Source organism: Eucalyptus grandis, chromosome 8, assembly GCF_016545825.1.
Source record: "Eucalyptus grandis isolate ANBG69807.140 chromosome 8, ASM1654582v1, whole genome shotgun sequence".
Taxonomy (NCBI): domain Eukaryota; kingdom Viridiplantae; phylum Streptophyta; class Magnoliopsida; order Myrtales; family Myrtaceae; genus Eucalyptus; species Eucalyptus grandis.
This window is the reverse complement of record NC_052619.1, coordinates 48848365-48868286: the sequence shown is the minus strand read 5'-3', so window position 1 is coordinate 48868286 and position 19922 is coordinate 48848365. Positions and strand designations below refer to the sequence as shown.

Sequence of the window (19922 nt, the reverse complement as noted above, 5' to 3'; positions counted from 1 at the left end):
AGCAAGGAGAGTCAATTGGAGATATGTTTAGCCGTTTTACAGAAATTGTAAATGGTTTAGCATATCAAGGTCAGTAAATTTCTACCCCGATGAAGGTCAACAAACTCTTGCGAGGTCTCTCAAAAGATTGGAACCATGTCAAGACCTCAATCCAGGAGACTCAAAGGACTATGCCACTCACCGTTGATGAATTGATCGGCACTCTTCAATCATATGAAGTGGAACAAATCAACGATGAAGATCCCGAAGGTAAGAAGTCCATTGCTTTAATATCTAATGTTGTTTTTGATGAAACAGACTCAGAAAATGACATGGACGATGAAGAACTTGCCTTTATGGTCAAGAAATTCAAAAAGTTGAGTAGAAAATGAAGGAAATTTGATGGAAGAAAATACAAGCAGAATGGCCAGAAAAGAACAATAAAAGAAGATGATGAGCAAAGAAATTTATGCTTGATGGCACATTCAGAATCTGAGTCTGACTCAGACATAGACTCAGAATCAGAGTCTGACTTAGACACAGACTCAGAATCCGATGAGGAAATCGAGGTAAGTCATTCAAAAATTCCTCTCAAAGTTTCAAAGTATATAAAGAAGCTTTGCTCAAATCTCAAATCTTCTCTTAAAAGGATCTCCAAACTTAAAAAGGAGAATTCTCAACTTAGGCAACAGGATCTTTCTCAAAAAGAAAATTTTGAAATTTTGCAAAAAGATTTTCTACAAACAAAAGAAAATCGAGATTTGCTTGTCAAAGAAAATGATTCTTTGAAGAAAGAATTTTCAAATATTTCAACAAGATTTTCAAATGGATCAAAAACATTAGAGCATATCATTTCTATACAAGTTCCTTACTATAATAAGTCGGGACTTGGTTTCATTAAGGAAAATGATTCTCTAATTGATTTTCCCAAAGTTAAGGAGAGACTTAGACAAAGACTTCATAAACTTGCGTACAAGAAGCATTTTCAAAATATCTTTACAAAACCTGTTGGTCTAAATGCCCTTAAGTGCTCAAATTGTGGAGATTTGGAACATTTTGAGAAAGATTGTCCTAAAGTCTGGAGACCTATTAAGAAAAATTGGATAAAAGCAGCATATTTTGCTAACTCTCATGGACCCAAGAAAAAATGGGTACCAAAGAAAAGATGAGTTGTTTTTGCAGGATATAAAGAAGAAAGAAGAAAGAGGAATTGGTAAGGAAATTTTTATTCTCAATTTGATTTGAGTACATAAATTCAAAAATTCTCATTATGATTGATATTTGATATATCCTTGGTTGATTCGGATTTCATAATGATCATATTTATTGAGGAAAGAATCGTGTGATTCGTTTTTGTGTTTTGAGATTTGATACGTGTGATTATTTGAGATAATTCAGATCATTTTGTCTAATTTTATACTCTCAGATTTAGTCATATTTTGCAAAGTGAAAATCTGTTTTACGTGATGATGCAAGATATTCTTAGATATTCAAAGATTTCATTCTCCCTGATTTTATTGTGCTTTGACTAAGTGAGAATTTATTTTTCAAAATATCATTGTGCATAATATTCTTTCTTTGAATATTTTGTTACGATGAATTAAGAAAGAATATTTGATTATGGAGATTTTCTATTTTACTCTAACGTCAAGGAATGATCCAAATTAATTGATACCAAAAAGGGAAATGAATTGATTGCAAGAAATTCAATAAAGCAAGAATGATTGCGAATCTATGCAAATTTTGGTGCAATCAGAAAAATATCTCCTACGAAGATTGGTAATGATTTAATCAATGGTATATTTGAAACATATACCTTGGGTAAGAGAATATTTTTTTATCATCCCGCCTTGCAAATTTCTACGAGCATTTATCATGATTTTGGATGATTGTTTGTTATATTGCGAATATCTTTTGTTATAAATATAAGGTATTGCAATTTTGGCACGTGACAGAAATATCTATTTTCATTTTGCAAAATGCATATCTGAAATTTATGCTCAAGGAAATCTTTTTGATCTCGAAAGATATTACTGCATATTCATGGATATTCTTGCTATATTCTTAGAAGATATATTCTATCTAGCAAGTTTGATATGCAAATCAAAGGAATATATTACGTGACATTTTTGCAAAGATGGTTATCCATTATACAAGATTTTGCAGGTGACAATAGAATCTTCCATATGGATTTTTGAAAAACTCGATCAGAAAATCATAGAGATTCTATACTATCTTTTGAAGGAGGAGAAAGCAAATCCAAGAAAAAGGAAAGAATCGTGATCATCTCAAAAAGGCAACAAATTGAGGGGGAGCTTTGATCAATTATGGAAAAATCTTTTTGGATTGATCGTGATCTTATTATGGATGGAAGGAAAGGTAAATGTGTCAGAATTTGTTCTAAAAAATCCGGTTAGTGCATTTTTTTATTACCTTTTGTCATTAATAAATCTTGTATTGATATTATCATTTTATTATGACAAAAATGGTACGTGCATTTTATGATGCATCTGTGATTTTCATTGGATATTTGCTGATATATATGATCGGAGTGAGCTATATTGCATATCTTTAATATTCGACTTGCTTTATAAAAGCTGATTTTTGGAAATTGTGATTCATGCGAGATATTTGTTATAATTCTCTACGTGATACTTTTTTCATTATTATCGCTTTTTAATTATGACAAAAGGGGGGAGAAGATATGAATATGCATATGTGTTGATTAGTTGATATTATCTATGGCATAATATTGAGCTACGATTATTTTTCTATATATTGTTATGCTCAATTTATTTGCTATCTTATGATATCCTTTGATTTAAATTAATATTTTTAAAAGCATGTTTACAAATATGCATATTCAGAGATTGTTTTGTCATCATCAAAAAGGGGGAGATTGTTAGGGAAATCCCTTATGATGTTTTGAAGATGACAAAATAAATCAAAGGCTACTAACATGTTTAATGGTTAAGTAATAGACCATGCAGATAATAGAACATGTAAAGGATATTGTCAAAGTCTGAAGACGGCTAGAAGACTGAACGTAACATATGTCCAAAGTATATTATGAAGATTTCCAGACTTCTGTGTCAAAGTCTGAAAACTGTCAGACTTTAGTGTCAAAGTCTGTTCTACATCAGAAGTCTGTCAACTCTTACTAATTCCAGACTAAACGTGAATGCTGAACCAGAAGACAGACTCTATGCTGAAGCTGAACCAGAAGATAGACTCTATTCTGAAGCTGAACAGGGTATAGACCTTAAAGCTAAATCTGTTCAGAAGCGAGAATATGTTCGACTCAAATTGCAAAGTCTATCGCACTCAGACTCGTTGTAAAGTCTATCGCACTCAGACTCAGATTGTAAAGTCTATTGCTCTCAGACTTTACATCCAGATTCAACAGAACGTAACTCAAGCCCAATCATATAATGGCTAGTGATCTGGTTTGGATTCCACATCAAGATTGATTTGATTGATTCAATCTATTTGATTAACGATTGGATCTTGAAAACAAGAACTTTCTATACGAAGAAGCTTTACTTATGGAAACCAAGATTCCGTTTGTATGGGTAATCGAAATCAATTTGGGATTCTACTTTTGTCACTCAACGGCTACCAAATCTTCTAAATACAGAGCTGTCCAATGGGTATATTGGAAGATGATTCTCCGGGATACTGTCCAACGGGTAGTTTGGAAGTGGAGGAGTATTTAAGGAGATCATGGACCGATGAGCAAGTAAGAGATGGAGCATAGAATTTATAATTCCAAAGTCTGAGCGACTTTCGATCATACACTTGTCTTTAGAGAGCTTAAACGTTTGTGATCGTGAGAGATATATCAAAAGAGTGACTTAGTGAGATAGTGTGATCTACTAAGTGTTTGCACTCGAAGTTGTAATCTCTTGTTGATTGCATAGTGGAATCCAGCCAAGAAGGCTGTTAGTGTGGGAGAGTGGACGTAGGCTTGGATTAAGCCGAACCACTATAAATCTTGTGTTCTTATTCTCTTCCCTAACTCCTTTGTTTTATTCGAAGTTTATTTTATTCCGCATATATTTGCCAAGGTTTGGTTTAAACACCTATTCACCCCCCTCTAGGTGTTCATACTAGCATTCACAAATTAGAGCTGACTCAACTCTACAACGAGCCACCTCGGCGAGAAATATTAATATTTAAATGCCACGTATGATTTCTTGCTGGTTTCATCGGAAGTGGCACTCAAGTGTCCAACTTTTCTTCAAATGTGGCACTTAAGTATCTTTTGTGCCAAGTTATGGCACTTGTAGTGTTCTCTTCTCCTCGGATTTCTTAAGTTCGAGTAAGATAAATCCATCAAATTTGTGAGTTCTTAAGTGAATTTATCAAAATTGACCCTGGATTTGAATTTAACTCAAGAAAATGAGCAGAACGGAAGTGTCAGTACGCAAATCATGCAGAATCGATTTGAACCCTTGATTAGGGTTAAAAATGACGATTCAAATCTCAAAATTAGTTGAACAAGTGAATAGGTAATGAACTCTAATTCTAATGTCATAAAAGGAGCTAAGCTAAAACATGAATAGAATGAAAGTAGTTTTATTTTTTTGCCGATTTCGAAGCTAGAACTGAAAAATTCAAAAAATAAGGTTGTTAAGCGATTTTTGCAAATTTTTCGATGTTAAAGTTAAATTGAAGCTAAAAAAAAAGTGATTTGAATTTTTTACGCTTTTCAATTATTTTGTCAAAGGTTTAATTACAGGTCAACCTTTTATTTGACTTTTCACTAAAATTTTGATTTCATGATCAAAATTTTGAATTTTTCAAAAAAATTTGTGACCATAGTGAAATTAAATCAAAAGGAATCTTCTATGCAAAAAGCCAAATTTTAAGCCAGATTTGACTTTTGGTTAAAGGATTGACTAAAGTCAACTCAAAAGTCAACCATTTGACTTTTTGAAGTTTTGATAAAAATGAAAAAAAAAAAAAATTTCAAGGAACGGGTCTGTCATGATTGAAAACCATAATATCTCGATTTTCTTATCTTTATCGACGCGTCAACTAAAAATTGAGTGTGAACATGCGCCTAACTGATAAAATATTTCATCTCCTGGAAAACTTCAAGCAGAAATTAATGCGCATTTATGTCAATTTTGGTTGTACTAAATTCACATGTAAGATTACTTTCTCTTTTTAGCATTTTCATTGAATATACCTATCCTCTTCCCCGCGATGATTAATTCTCTCCTGGGTTAAGCTAACCTGCAGAATCTGTTCAATTTGTCGAGGACAAATCATAATTAGTTTGCCATTTAATCTTTTATTTAGTCTTATCCAGCCTTCTTGACGTGTTATATATACCCACGCAATGCGCGTGAAGATTTCGTGTTCAGACAAAATCTAAAGCTCCTCAATCTTTACCCTCTGCTTCTTCACTCTGGTCATCTTTCTTCTGTCCCAATACATCTCGATTAAGCTTCTCTCCTTTGTCCTCTTTTACGTCCAGAAGAAAGCCAGAGAATGCCGGCTGTTGTCACGAGTCCCGTGAGCCAAACGCCCGAGCACGAGGGGGAGATAACTTTGTACGTCATTTTGTGCGAGATCATCGCCGCCTTCGGAGGGTTCCTGCTTGGATACGAAATCGGAATTTCAAGTAGGAGAAACTTATTTTATTTAAGGATGTATTTGTTTTGTAGAAAATAAGTGATTTGAAAAATATATTTGACAAAAATGATTACTTATATTGTTTAGAAAAATTAGTTATCAGAAAATATTTTCATCATCGATTACAATCATGCCTAACTATTCTAGTGGACGATGAAAAAAAATTTTGTTTATTTATTTTCTAAATAATATAAGCAATTATTTTTCGGATAATATTTTTCAAATCACTCATTTTTCGTAAAACGAACGCATCCGACGTGGATAACCTTTGTAAGATTGATAGGATGGAAAGTCCCATTAGTGTTTGGTTTGTCTTTTATTTTCAAAAGAGAAAAGATCATATCACATTTTTGCCTCAGGTGTAAGTTATGTTGAGCATGTCTTGAATTCTTTGTGGGTTTGGGTTAACGTTAGGACTTGAGAGCAATATAAATATTATTTTTCGTAAGTTATTAGGTTAAGAAATTGAGACAGCAAGAGTCTGGGTTTTTTAACCCCTTTTGTAATACTCGAAAATCTATATTAGATTTTACTTTTTCTCTCCCCATGGTTTTTCCCGCAAGGATTTTTCATTATTTATTTTTTCACTTTTAATTTCCTTGTAGTTTTTGCATCAGTCATAGTAGGCTAATTTATATTGTGATTTGACTCGTGAGTGGCTAGTTTATATTTTCAAGTATAAAATTCATTATTCATTGTAAAATTACTCACTGTTCCAAATGCTCGTGTGGATTTTATTGAATTTCAGTCGGATTGAGTTCCATGGATGACTTCTTGATGAAATTCTTCATGACCATGTACGATGAAAAGAAGCGTGTCCAGGAGGACAACTACTGCAAATACCACAACGAGTTCCTCCAGCTGTTCACATCTTCGTTGTACATAGCTGCTCTCGGAGCCAGCTTTGCAGCTTCAGAGGTGTGCTCCAAATTCGGCCGAAGGGTGACGATGCAGATCGCGTCCCTCTTCATCATCACTGGGGTTGCATTCCAAGCCGGCAGCATCAACATTGCAATGCTGGTCTTTGGCAGAATCATCCTCGGTTGCGGTGTTGGGTTCGTTAGTCTGGCAGTACCTCTGTTTCTATCTGAATTAGCTCCTGCCAGAACCAGAGGAGCTCTCAACATTTGCTTCCAACTCTTCATCACAATCGGAGTCCTCATGTTCAACATTATCAACTACTTCACATTCAACATCCATCCTCATGGGTGGCGGATCTCTTTCGGCTTGGCCAGCATCCCAGCCACGATGCTTCTCGGGGCCTCATTTGCCATCTGCGAGACTCCAACCAGCCTCATTGAGCGCAACCAATTTGAGCTAGGGAAGGCCACCCTGAGGAGGATCCGCGGCACCGATAACGTTGCTGCCGAGTTCAATTTGATTGTTGCTGCCAGTAAGGCCGCAAGGCAAGTGAAGCACCCGTTCCGCAAGCTCATGGCGCTGTCGAGCAGACCCCCTCTTGTCATAGCCATTTTGCTGCAGGTGTTCCAGCATTTCACTGGTATCGACGCTATCATGTTCTATGCACCGGTCCTGTTCCAGATGGCTGGGTTCGGGAACAATGCGGTGCTGCTCTCGACAGTCATCACCGGGCTTGTGAAAGTTTTCAGCACATTAGTGTCAATGTACACGGTGGACAGGGCTGGCCGGAGGGTGTTGCTCCTTGAGGGCTGTGTCCAGATGTTCATCAATCAGGTAATTCACATTGTCTTCGCATGTTTCCTCAATCGGGATCAATCACATCAAACTTGCGAATTCTGTCCAATTGGAAGAGAGGTTTATCTGTTGCGTTGATACTTTCTTATCCACAAAATTTTCTTTCTTGTTGCAGACTGTGATAGGATTGCTCTTGCTACTACACCTGAAACCAACAGGGTCTCTTCACCCTACCGAGGCGATGGTCACGTTGGTGCTGGCGAGTGGGTTCATGATGGGATTCGCATGGTCATGGGGTCCGCTCGGGTGGCTGATTCCGAGCGAGACCTTCCCTCTGGAGACAAGGACGGCTGGTTTCGCCTGCGCAGTGAGCTTCAACATGCTCTTGATCGTCATTTTCGCACAAGCCTTCCTGCCGATGCTGTGCCACATGAAGGCCGGCACCTTCTTCTTCTTCGCCGCATGGATCGTGGCCTTCGGGCTCTTTACAGTCTTCTTCGTGCCTGAGACGAAGGGCGTGCCTGTGGACTTGATGGTCGAGAGTGTGTGGAAGCAGCATTGGTTCTGGAAACGATACATGATCAATGACGACGAGCCAGCAGATGACAACGTCAACAAAGGATAAAGGATGGTCAGGGTAAACTTTGCTTCTTTGATAAGAGTTATAGAAACTTTTGTCGGGATGTATCATCAAATATTTAACATTTTCAAAAAACGGACTCCAGCCAATTCAAAGAATTCTTCTAATCAATCTTTCTCCGTTAACTTTGCTTCTCTTAAACCTAGTCTTCTGCAATAATTGTGGGGCATATTTGATAACTGATCAAGATAGAACAATAGTTATAAATCTTTGATGGTTTGGTGCGCGATAGTGATCATTGTCATAAAATTATTATTTGTTAGTGATATCACATTTAGAATAGATATATCACTATCCTTTATCCAAATTTGTATTTGCCTAACGAGCTTTGAAGCAAAGCAGTTCCCACACGGGGCCTTTAGTTATTTTTGCTTCTAAGCATATATCACTATCCTTTATCCAGATTATCACATAATATCATATTGTTCTTGTATATGAATTTCAATATAGTGTTGCAACATGAGATTATCTAGTATGCAACAAGGAAGGTGACTCAAGCATATAAACATAAACAAAAGTTTATTTTTCTTTTATTGTTTTGCCTTGCTCTAATTTTAGTTGCGCTTTTATTCATCACTATAGGAATTGCTGAAGTAACCCTTGCCATCCTCCCACGAAAAGCTTTAACTCGGATAATTGCAGTAATGTGCGAGAATAGAGTATGGGTCCCTCTCCCATATCTGTATAAAATTAATACTTATCTATCAAGATTGCAAGCACTCGATGCAACCACTGTCTCCATCTCCATCAAGATAATACCTCAAGATTGTTGGGACAATCTGTTTGCTAATGAAAATAGAATAATAGTTATAGATCTTTGATGTTTTGATGCATAATGATAATCACTATCCTTAAGATATTATTTGCTTCAACTATTGTTGCTACTAGGTTTAAAACAAATATAACTTCAATTATACACCAAAACCATAGAGAAACGAGTTCAATAATTACATATTTTTTATTTTTTATTTTTGGAATTTCACCTTGAATGTGTTATGAAACTTTAGTTAGAAAAGAGAAGAAGAGAGAATTATGAAAAAGAAGTTACTGTTATGAACATTCATGATAAACTTTGTATAATTTTGTGATATTTACAAACAATCAACCAACATCTTAACCCTCACCATCACCGTTTTGCATGATCAATCATCACTTATCTTCACGTCAACAATCACTTCTTTTTATGTCCAACAATACCACTTTTAATGTGCAACAATAATTTTTTTTTCATGATAACAAGCTATTTCAACAATAATTGTTCTTAGATCAACATATCCTTGGAAGCCCTAGAACAAGATTGACCGGGACAAGACTATAAGATAATACTGAATAACTGCTTTAAGTCGTCATCAATTCTCTTCTTGGTGGGAAACTTGTTTTGTCAGTTCAACGGGGAAGTTCGTTTGGATCTAAGGTTGACACGACATGTTCTTATGGTGCACAACAGACATAAACAAAAGAGATGTGTAATACAAAGGAAAGCAATCTGAACATAACAAAATTATACAGTGGATCTGTGTATAATCTGGAAATTTCTAGCCGGATTCAGTTTAAGACTGCTGGAGCTCAATGTATATACCAAAATACAAGGTGACTCAGAAGCAATAACAGCTTTAACAGCAAACCGCAAGAACCACCGTGAGCAATCCGAGCTTGGCAAAAGAGCCCTTCAAAGCGCGAGGCAGATGGCCGTTATTCGGAGAAGGCCCCTGGATGCCTGGAGTAGGAACAGCCGAAGGCGAAGGGGTCTGTGCACTGACGGGTTTACGAAGCACGTTGATGTCGACCTTCTGACCGGCTTGGCAATGACCCGGGACACCACAGAAGAAGTAGTGGTGGCCGCGATTGGTGAGGGTGATCGAGTCATTGCCGGTCGTGTAGGTCGCCTTGGGAGACGTCGTGTTGCACGCCCTGAACTCGGCATGTGTGACGTGCATCACGTTGTGAAATTGGGCACTGTACTGAAAAACTGGTGCACAAAAGAACCCACAATGTTAGGAGTGAGTGTCTCATTCTTATAAATGCAAAGAAAAATATAACCAAGCAGATGCATGAAGCTCAAAAGGAGCAGACTTTATGAACAAGTAGTGTGCATAGGTGACGTCCCTCCTCTCAAAATCAGTCCTAGTAACCATAGCATCATTCTGTTCTCCTATTTTAGAATATTTCATTCTAAGAGAAATTGCAATTCGGCCCTTCAACTATGAGGGAATTGCACCTAATACCCCAAGCTTTGCTTGAAGGTACGCCCCCTCCTCAAATTCCGTGTTATCATTTTATCAAGACACTACCAAATTTTAAATTTTTCACAGAAATCAGTTTGTACTTTAAACTTTCAGTAGCCGTCAGAACACATCGAATTTGATCCAACAATTATCCCCTCGCGTTCTCGAGATTTTTAGAGAAATAGAGTGAGGACTATACTTGCAAAACTAGTTGTCCAATCTCACTCAAAACGAACTTTTTAGCATTTTTGATACAGTACTTGGACAATCACCGCGCATGTCGTTCCAATCATCATGACCAACTAAATGTGAATATGGCAAAGCTCACAACCGACAACTACCCCCAAAACCACGAGAGCGAGGCTGTAATTATTTCAGCGTGTGTTGCAAATAACTTGAATTTATAGGTGGAAAGAAATCACATATACATAAATACTATATGAACTCATAAAAAAGCAACTCAAGATACTCATCCATGGAATAAGGTGATTCGCGAGATCTGTGTTTGCTCATAGTTAACAAAACATCATTATCGAATCCTTCAAGTTTGCAAAAGCTTAGCCAATCGCCATGATGTTAAGATGGCGTTATGGGACAATTGCTTTTGTTTTGGGCAAAAGGTAAAGTAATGTCGGAAAGGTCAAGGCGTGCGTGAGTGAGTGCGGTGTCTTTGTAACGAAGTTGGAGCACTGGATCGAGACATCATGATGGTCTTATTCCCCCCACCCAGGAGCCTACTTTGTCGCCATTGTCCAATGCTTTGTGAAACATCTACTTCCCTCACGCTCGTCTGTCTGTGTTCTTTTATTCTTCTTAGTTAAAAGGCAAACAAAGCTAAAAGTCTTGCGAAGAATGTCAGTTCGGGGAGTGAGCAATGAAGTTCTACATGAAATTCGAAACACTGGGCTGACAAGCGCGAAGACAATTTGGTAAGAGGAGCTCTAAAAGATCCCGAGAGTTTTTGCTGAATTCGAGAACTGTTGGCCATTTGTCAGTCTTGAAGATCAACGTGTACCCACGGAACAGAAGAGGTGGGGGAGAGAAAAGCGAATCAAAAGGGGACAAAGCTTGCTCAGAAAATCTTAGGTGTATTGGACTAGCATGAGGGAGAGCTGTATTTGCCAGACAAAGATCTGAAATTTTCACAGTTCTTGTAAAACCCAGAAGCCTATATGAATCAAGAGCCTCTATTTATGGTGTAAATTAACCGAGAACCCGGAATGAAAAATTTCGCTCGTTTCTTTTCGATAACGAAACTGGAAGGAAATAGAAGCGAACTCACGGATGGTATCACCGAGCTGGAAGGTCTTGGTGGCAGACCACTGCTTGTAGTCGACATTGCCGATGGTGGTCCAACCCGCCGTGTCCCCGACCTTGTACACCGCTCCATCGCACAGCTTCGCCATCGCCGTCGCCATCATCATCATCATCATCAACATTAACGCGCCCATCTCTGTCTCTCCGGGACCAGATCACAGACCGGACTGTCCTTTCTTGGGATTCGAGGGGGGGAACTCGGGCAGTATATTTAAAGAATCAGGGAGAGACAGAGGACTGACGAATGGAGGCTGGAAGTTTGTGCGGGAGAGAACTGAATTGCGGCTCTCACGGTGTGAGAGAGAGAGAGAGAGAGAGAGAGAGGGCAGTGCTGTGCGCGGTTTTAGGTGTTGAGAAAAGGACGGGAGAGTCGTGACCTGGGTCTTGGACAGTGGTTGAGGCGACCCCACGTTTGATGAAAAAGCTCAAGTGGCGAGTTCCCACCTCGGTTCTCTTTCTGTCCGTCCAAGGAAGGGAGGCACCAGTTGCCACTTGGTCGTGTCTACAATCATTTGCGCATCGGTCTATGATAAAAAGAAGACAGTGGGACGGGATAAAAATGAGCAGTTTTACTGAGCTGGAGAGCAGATATCATGTTTGTCTAGGTCTGTCAGGCATTATTAACCATCAAAGATGTCTCGATAGCTCGACAAACGGACGTGTTTTTCAAATTTCGAACTAATTATGATGTTTTCTTTTCAAAAACGTTCTTTTGTACCAAAATCAATAGTCACATGTTACCCATCTTAAACTTAACCCGTGATTATTGCTGCTTTGGATGAATGGCATTGTCATGTTCTGGAATCGTTTCAAAGTTCCTCGTGATTGGCAATTCGTGATTAATTCATTTTTTAACCAATTTCGTTTGCACATCTCAATTAGTTTCGATTAAATTTTACTGTTAAATTACTGAATTGAATGACATATAATAATTAACAAATGTATAGCTTTGAGGTTTTACCCTTCGATTTATGGTTTTTTGTGGTATTAGTCTCATTTAACAAAAATTAAAGGGGGTTTAAATTTGTCGCAAATATTTCAATTTAAGATTTTTGTGATTAAAAAATTAATAGAGGTAAATTTGTCATAAATATACCAATTTGATTTTTTTTATCAAAAAAAATAATTTGAAGTAAATTTATAAAAAGTATATTAATTTAGAATTTTTAATGGTATTGACCCTAATTATAAAGCCACCTTGGCAAGTATGAACGTGGCTATAATGCTTGATGACCGATTCAAGACTTTTAAGATGCACCCGTGAAAAATACTAACCCGTCTTAAGATCTTGCACAATTCAAAAGGACAATAGCATTAATCATTGCGCCATGGACGAATGTCGCGTCCCATCTAATTTTAATTAGGTCTAGTTTTATTTCTAGTTCAGATATAGAACTTACAATAGGTGAAATAAACTTGTCATGAACCCGACGTTTGTTCCGATTTTAGCTTTTGCCTTAGGGAGGTCGCCGCTCTAGGTGCTGGAAGCTCGGTTGAGAATCTTACAAGGAAAGACTGCTTTCGGGGGTCTTGGTGGGATCGAACTTTGTCGTCACGGGACTACAGAAGACTATGGAAGAAAACTCCAGACATTTATGACGTTTGATGGATTAAGCAAAACCATATCATCACATAGTGTTTATGGAAACAAATTGTTGACAAAAGTACATAAATCACAAGGGATATTTATAATAATATGCGGTGAGATGCATACATTCAAGGCTCAGAATCTTCTTCAGCAAGGTTGATGTTGAATAGAATAAATGCGTACCTTTCATGCTAACATCCTTGTGAGAGATTACATAGAATTATTATCTTACGCATTTGTTATTCAATATATGTAAAAATGAGTGGTTAAGAGAAGCTTGAGATCCCCTAAGAGTCGGGAAGTTCTCTTGACTTGGTACACTAGCAGAAATTAGAATGAATCAGAGAAGTATCAGACGGCAACTAATTCTCTTTATGGGGTCAAAAGACTACATGTTGCTTGGCGTATGGAGAAAGAGAGATTCCGGCGCCTTGCTTTCTACACAACCTCTTAACACGCCAACTTTTGCCCCCAGATATTGTGGGGATCAAATCTATAGAAGTAGACTACAGTTTCAGCTCACCAGATAAATTCGATCTCTCCTCGTAACGTAATGACGACATAATGAATGTCTTTTTCTCAATTAGAGCGTGCAATTCTCATCATTTTGATGAGATGTCCTGTTCTTATCTTACAACGATGTTACTGCAACTGGATTTCGCAAATGTAAGTATCTGTCAAGTGAAGAAGATAAGGCAAAAGATTTCAAAAACACACTCTTCTCTGCAAAGGAAATATCCTGCAGTATCAATTTACATGGCAGCGCGCGCCACAAATCACACGAGGAGACTATATATCTGGATTAATCAGTACTCTACCTATAATGACAGTATCGAAATAATTCTTGGTCTGTTGAATAGTAGCTGTTCTTTGTGTTCTAGTGTAAATTCTGTATCCAATGTTTGTCTAAGGTATGAAATTATTGTATATCTGAATCCCGAAAGCCATTCATCTTGAATCAATTACAACTGAGATGCAGGATCAGACCCATTGCCATCGGCAGGCCTGACCTTGTTCCAAACAGCAGCCTCGGCATCGTGGTGGTCGTCGTCCATATACCGTTTCCAGTACCAATGCTGCTTCCACACCCTCTCGGTCATCTCTTCAATCGGGATGTTCTTGGTCTCGGGAATAAGAAACAGGGTGAAGATGGACATGATAAGGACCCAACCAGAGAAGAACAGGAAGATGCCATACTTGAATTGGCACAGCATGGAGAGGAATGCCTGGCCAATCACAAAGGTGAAGAGAAAGTTGGTGCAGACGGTCACACTCTGGCCGGCTGAGCGAGTCTCTAGCGGAAACGTCTCACTGGGGATCAGCCACCCAAGAGGTCCCCAAGACCATGCAAAGCTAGACACAAACGTGCACACCATAATGACCACGAAGATCGAGTAGCCGTGGCCAAGGTCCTCTGAGTGGTCCTTGACCTTCAGGCCAAGTACAATTGCTATTATAACTTGGGAAAGGAACATTTGGACCCCGGCCTCCAGTAAAAGAACACGCCGGCCGATCTTGTCGACCGTGTAAATGGACACCAAGGTGGAGACAACATTAACAGCCCCAATGATGACAGCAGAGTAAAGAGATGCATCATCACCAAATCCAACGGTTTTGAAGAGAACTGGCGCGTAAAACATGATGGCATTGATGCCAGTAAATTGCTGGAAGACCTGTTTTCACATAAATATAGCTGACAAATGTGAGTCTAACTAAAACGAATAAACTTGAAGCTAAAATCTAGAAGAGCAAAAACAGTAGCCAAATACACTCAAAAGTTCCATAAACTGAGCACGTTTGGTTGATTTAATCCAAAAGCCAGATGTAACATTTTCTTCTGGGGCCAGAGGAAAACAGTTCCTACCTTCCCTAGAGAAAGAGAAAACTCAATACCATGCGCAACAGTAACCTGACCCTACGATTGTGCAATTTCAAATGATCTTTTTAAATCTGTTCTATGATACATTGCGATTGAATATGAAATAACAAACCATGTAACAAACCTATAGACTATGAATATATGGTTTGTCTACTAGGTAGCGCTCTTATTTCCTTTAGAACGATTATCTCTGCATTTGAAGCGTCTGAGGCTGACCATTCAATAATTCAGACAACTCAAAGTTGACGAATATAATCTGGCATTTTCAGCTGACAAGAAGAACATTCTGGTAGACGAACATATTTAACAAGAAAGGTTTCACGAGATGAGAAATGAAGGGTGAGATTTGATGATTGGTGCCAGAAACAACACTGACCTGCATGGCCACTGCAATGACCAACTGAGGCCGATTCTTCCTCATCATGAGATTTCTGAAAGGATGCTTCACTTCTTTAGCAATGCGACTTGCCTCCAGAAGCTCCTGGAACTCCGGTTCGATGTTGTCAGTTCCCCTTATCCTTCTGAGCACAGCTTTTCCTTCTTCAATGTGACCACGCTCAATGAGACTGTTAGGAGTGTCTAACACAAAAATAGCTCCCACAGTTAGGAGACCTGCAGGAATGCCGGCCAATCCCAATGATAACCTCCAGCCCCACCCTGCTTCGATCCTATTATTGCAAAGGCAGCAGTTAAGTCGCACTACTTAAAGAAGTAGAATAAAAAGTATACTTCGGTCATATAGACTGATGTTTGCTATTTGTTGAGAAAAGCAGTTCATGAGCCAAGTGATTTTATCAAAGGCAATTCGGCGGAACCAGGCATGCATCGTCATTTATTTGTTTCATGAAACAGTTCAGACAATCTTTGCCAACAAGTTATGATTATGGCTCCATTTTCAGGAGGCATTCTCATTCTTTCGACTCATTGCAGAAATAGTAGTCCGGCTATGCCTCTTTTAGGACACATGCTTCTTTCTGTTTTTTGTAGGGTGCTGTGCTTACAAACCTTTCAAAATGCTTATCATTGACCTCAATTGTAAGTGTTCCAAAATCTAAATGTTCCTTCGTATGATAATCATGGATTGTTGCTAGATTAATAAACCTTAATTGAGATGAAACTACAGAAAAAGAAAATGAGCCAATGAAAGCAGTGAACTTACTTGGCTGTGCGGTAGTTGACAAGGTTGGCAAAAAGGATGCCAATGGTAACGTTAAGCTGGAAGAGTATGTTAAGTCCTCCACGTATTCTTGTTGGTGCTATTTCTGAAAGGAAAACTGGTACTGCCTGCATATATTTTGCGGTTAATCTCTGAGACGATGAATGACCAAAAATGCATTCAACAGGACATCACAACATGCTCGTTAGCCGTTGAAATAAAGTGATTATAAAAATCAAAACCACTAAACGTGTACCTTTTTAAAGTTACATGAAGTTTTAAGTTTATTCTAAAACAGATGACGTGACCAATGAGTAACGTATGACTTCTGTTCTTTTTTCCCGAGTGGCTTGGACATAAGACTTACGATGAAATATGAGAGAAAAGGCTTTGTCAGTTGCCACGTGATGCAGTGGGCAATATTTAGGCAGGCATTCTTTTCATAATTTCATATTTAACCAACATCAACATGCAAGATGACTCTGAACAAATTGCTAAAACCTGCATTTTCAATTGTGAATCAAACTTCTAATGAGGTACGCAAATACAGATAAAGCACCCAGTAATACATAGGGGATGACATCTCTCCAGATGTTGAATTTGACCACGAAAGCTATAGCCTACAAGTCTTCTAAATGACAATTGCAAGTTTGACCTCAGAGTCCAAATGAATTTAAAAAAAGACTCACAGCATCTATTTCAGGTAGAGAGGAACTTTGAAAAGCAAACTTATTCGAAAAGTGAGGTGGAAGATTCAAAGAAATGGGGCAGTGAAGACTTCTCCCAGATAATTCCAAGCGGACAATCACCATCATATAATCTTCCATTAGACTAGTTTGAACGATGAGAATAGCCACAAATATAAGAAGTAGGAGACAAAAACCAATATATGACAATTATTTTCAGTTTATCACGGATTTATAACTTAGATAAACGATCTCCGTACTTTTACATAGCTGTTGAATATGCTGGCAATATCTCAAAGTATTTGCATGAAGACTATACAGTAAAAAAATTTAGGAAGTTTAATTTATGTGATACACTGCACCTAAATGAAGCTTTAATTTTTATTGACAATTCAGCTTTTATGCTATTACTGATGCAAAGGACAGAAATAAGTCCCCAGAAGTGTTCTGCATCGTCAAGATCTTCACATTCCTTTTTATTAAAAATGCTTCATCCTATTTTGATCTACCGCATACCTCACTGAAATTTTCACTTGATCTCTTTTACAACTTCCACAGATTTCACAGACCAACTCTCGATTTAAGGGGAAAACAATGTCCTAAACAACACACGCGAAACTCAGAACAATAAACATGAACTAACCTGATTAGCAAAACCAACGCCACAACCTAGTAATATCCTTCCAATGATGAGCATGGCAAGGTCTTCAGCTGCAGTGTTGAGCACAACCCCAACAATGAAGAAAAACCCAGCGATGAGCATGGTTAACTTCCTGCCAAGCCTCCTGGTGGTGTATGATGCAGCGAAAGTTGCTATCAGCCCAGCTAGATAGAGTGATGATGTGAACAGTTGAAGGCCTTGATTATCGTATTGGCAGTAATTGCTCTCAATCCCAGTTTCGGTAGACTTCCGGTAAACAACTGGGAAAAACTTTTTCAAGAAATCCGGCATTGATGTTACGCCCCCTGTTTGAAAAATTAAAGATGAAGCAATCTTAGTCAGTTCCTTCGACACGTGTAATCAGATTTCACCATGCCATAAATGAACAATTAATAATTTCAGTTTACTCTATGCCTGGAGTCCATGGACTAAGAACAACTATTCTTAGGTATGCCTAACTCAAGCTAAGTTGTTAAATTTCAAAAGAAATGCGTGTCCTATCACAAAACTATTGCTCCGTTTCTGTTCTCATTATCTATGCAATCACCTCTAGTTTCTGCTCTGGTAGGGTTCACCATGAAATTGCTCAATACAAGCATGTCAACTGCACATTTCGTTCGAAGGCCCCCTCTTTTCTTCAAAGTGGTCCACGAAATCGCAATTGCCTTCCAAAAATGCAGAGGTTTCGAGAGCTTTCATTATAACTTCTCTCCTTTTTTGCGCTTTAGCATACATAGGAAGTTTTTTCCCACATCAACTTCATGGGATGACCGGTCCCCATTACCAACCAACCAAATTGAAGCTTACACAAGCAATCGTAGAGCTGAAAGGCAGATTACGACGGATCCTACAAGCTACCCCTATAGTCAAAGCTTGTAGTCAAATCGCAATTGCTCCTTTTTTCTTTATGCAAACACGTGTAGTTGACGTCGTCATGCAGAAAAAACATTTTTTAATGGAATAAAAAAATATATTCTCTCTCGTCACTTTCTTAGCATATCGAATAGACTACTCATCGGCTCGCAAAGCACTCTGTCCTACGGACTCTCGAGTTTAAGATGCTTCAATCTCTAACTGAATCAAACAAAATACCCTAATCTATACTCCACAAAAGACGAAGGAGACGCATCGGATAGATCAAAGGAGCTAGAATTTCGAGCCCGAAGGCGTTGCAACCGACTCGGCGAACAGAAACTCTAAGCCCCGCCGTGCTCATGCAGGACGCACCATTCGAACGACGACGACGACGACGACGCAGAGAAACAGACACGCCGTGAGAATATGAGGAATGGAGGAAGAAATCGCGTCCGTCCTTACCGGAGACGCCGACGTCGTAGCCGAACATGAGGCCGCCGGTGGCCGCCATTATGCACGAGATCACGACGATCGGGGTGATCTTGGCCTCGAACTGCTGGCCCCCCGCCGAGGCGACGGCGAGTCCTCCCCCGGCCATTGCGACGCCGGAGATTCGGGAGCCCGACGGAGCTGAAGCTCGATCGTACAGTTGAAGAAGCAGAAGAAGAAGAAGAGCTTCTCTGTGTATTTCGATCGTACGAAATGCGATGTGGATTGAAAAAATGGAGGGAAGGACCGGTTTATATAGAAGGCGGAAAATGGAAGGGGGGGGGATCGGGTGGGCGCCACCTCCGGGATCTTGCCACGTGGCGACGCTGACGTGCCGTTGATTCTTCTCAACGGCGGCTGGCTAGTCAACCAACGGCTCTTGATTTCCCTGGCCCTGGAGCCTGCGCTGCTTTTCGAGCTACGCCCACCGTGCTTGTAAAACGAAGAGAGAGAGATTCTTTTTTTTTATTTTTTTAATTTCCCTTGATTTTCCTTTTTATATGGAAAAATAAAGGGATTGGTAAATAGTTTGCGTAGTCCTTTTTGATGAGTCATCTTCTCCCCTATTATTGATTTATATAGTCTTGTCGTTAGAAATTAATTAATTACATAACTTGGCGATGATAATAAAAGTACCTTCGTACAATTAATTTATCATGCAAAAAGTGTGAAAAAATATTAATAATACATGCAGCTATTGATGAAAACGCTTCTCCCACAAAGATATGAATTTTGTTAGGGCTTCAGCATTACGAATGGACGAATGTTCAATCCATGATTTCAAAATAAAATATCTCATTGTTGAATTTGCTCATTAACCCGATTCTTTCATTAGGTCACGTGACAAGACGTGGGATATTTCCCCTGTCACAGTGACACAAACCCAAAAAGAAGTCGTTGGCGGCCCACGTTTTTTTTTCTTCCGTGTTCTTTAACTTTAAGGTCGATTGCTCAGAATTTTCTTGTGAGATGATGGGGTTAATCTTCTTGGGATGTTGATTGATTTCGTGATGTAATCCTGAGTGGTCGTATCCAAGCGATTCCTAAGATCATTCAGTCTTAAAGCCAAATTGGCGTATGATGGAAAGTTGAAACGCCATCGATGCCCATGTGAATCGGATCCCTTTTTTCATGGACTTGTTTTTTCC

General features: G+C 38.8%; 3 protein-coding genes across 3 annotated transcripts; 1 reads left to right on the top strand and 2 right to left on the bottom strand.

Moving 5' to 3' along the window:
* Positions 1–5478: 5478 nt before the first annotated feature.
* LOC104417383 (sugar transport protein 8) lies at positions 5479–7910 on the top strand. Its single transcript, XM_010028672.2, has 3 exons — positions 5479–5611; positions 6371–7317; positions 7454–7910. The coding sequence occupies exons 1-3, from the start codon at positions 5479–5481 to the stop codon at positions 7901–7903; spliced, it is 1530 nt and encodes a 509-aa protein (XP_010026974.2). The 3' UTR covers positions 7904–7910.
* Positions 7911–9346: 1436 nt separating this feature from the next.
* Positions 9347–11816, bottom strand: LOC104414857 (mavicyanin). Its single transcript, XM_010026054.3, has 2 exons — positions 11426–11816; positions 9347–9887 (listed from the first exon to the last, which is right to left on the bottom strand). The coding sequence occupies exons 1-2, from the start codon at positions 11592–11594 to the stop codon at positions 9532–9534; spliced, it is 525 nt and encodes a 174-aa protein (XP_010024356.1). The 5' UTR covers positions 11595–11816; the 3' UTR covers positions 9347–9531.
* Positions 11817–13739: 1923 nt separating this feature from the next.
* On the bottom strand, positions 13740–18986 carry LOC104414856 (sugar transport protein 13). Its single transcript, XM_010026053.3, has 5 exons — positions 18748–18986; positions 17413–17735; positions 16087–16211; positions 15304–15595; positions 13740–14721 (listed from the first exon to the last, which is right to left on the bottom strand). Exons 1-5 carry the CDS (start codon positions 18881–18883, stop codon positions 14011–14013), a joined length of 1587 nt encoding a protein of 528 aa, XP_010024355.1. The 5' UTR covers positions 18884–18986; the 3' UTR covers positions 13740–14010.
* Positions 18987–19922: the final 936 nt, after the last annotated feature.

Coding starts and splice junctions, on each gene's coding strand:
- LOC104417383 (XM_010028672.2), top strand. CDS start 5,479: ATGCCGGCTGTTGTCACGAGTCCCGTGAGCCAAACGCCCGAGCACGAG. Junction 5,612..6,370: donor ATACGAAATCGGAATTTCAA/GTAGGAGAAACT, acceptor ATTGAATTTCAG/TCGGATTGAGTTCCATGGAT. Junction 7,318..7,453: donor TCCAGATGTTCATCAATCAG/GTAATTCACATT, acceptor TTCTTGTTGCAG/ACTGTGATAGGATTGCTCTT.
- LOC104414857 (XM_010026054.3), bottom strand. CDS start 11,594: ATGGGCGCGTTAATGTTGATGATGATGATGATGATGGCGACGGCGATG. Junction 9,888..11,425: donor CCAGCTCGGTGATACCATCC/GTGAGTTCGCTT, acceptor TTTGTGCACCAG/TTTTTCAGTACAGTGCCCAA.
- LOC104414856 (XM_010026053.3), bottom strand. CDS start 18,883: ATGGCCGGGGGAGGACTCGCCGTCGCCTCGGCGGGGGGCCAGCAGTTC. Junction 17,736..18,747: donor CTACGACGTCGGCGTCTCCG/GTAAGGACGGAC, acceptor TTTTTCAAACAG/GGGGCGTAACATCAATGCCG. Junction 14,722..15,303: donor TCATTGCAGTGGCCATGCAG/GTCAGTGTTGTT, acceptor ATGTGAAAACAG/GTCTTCCAGCAATTTACTGG.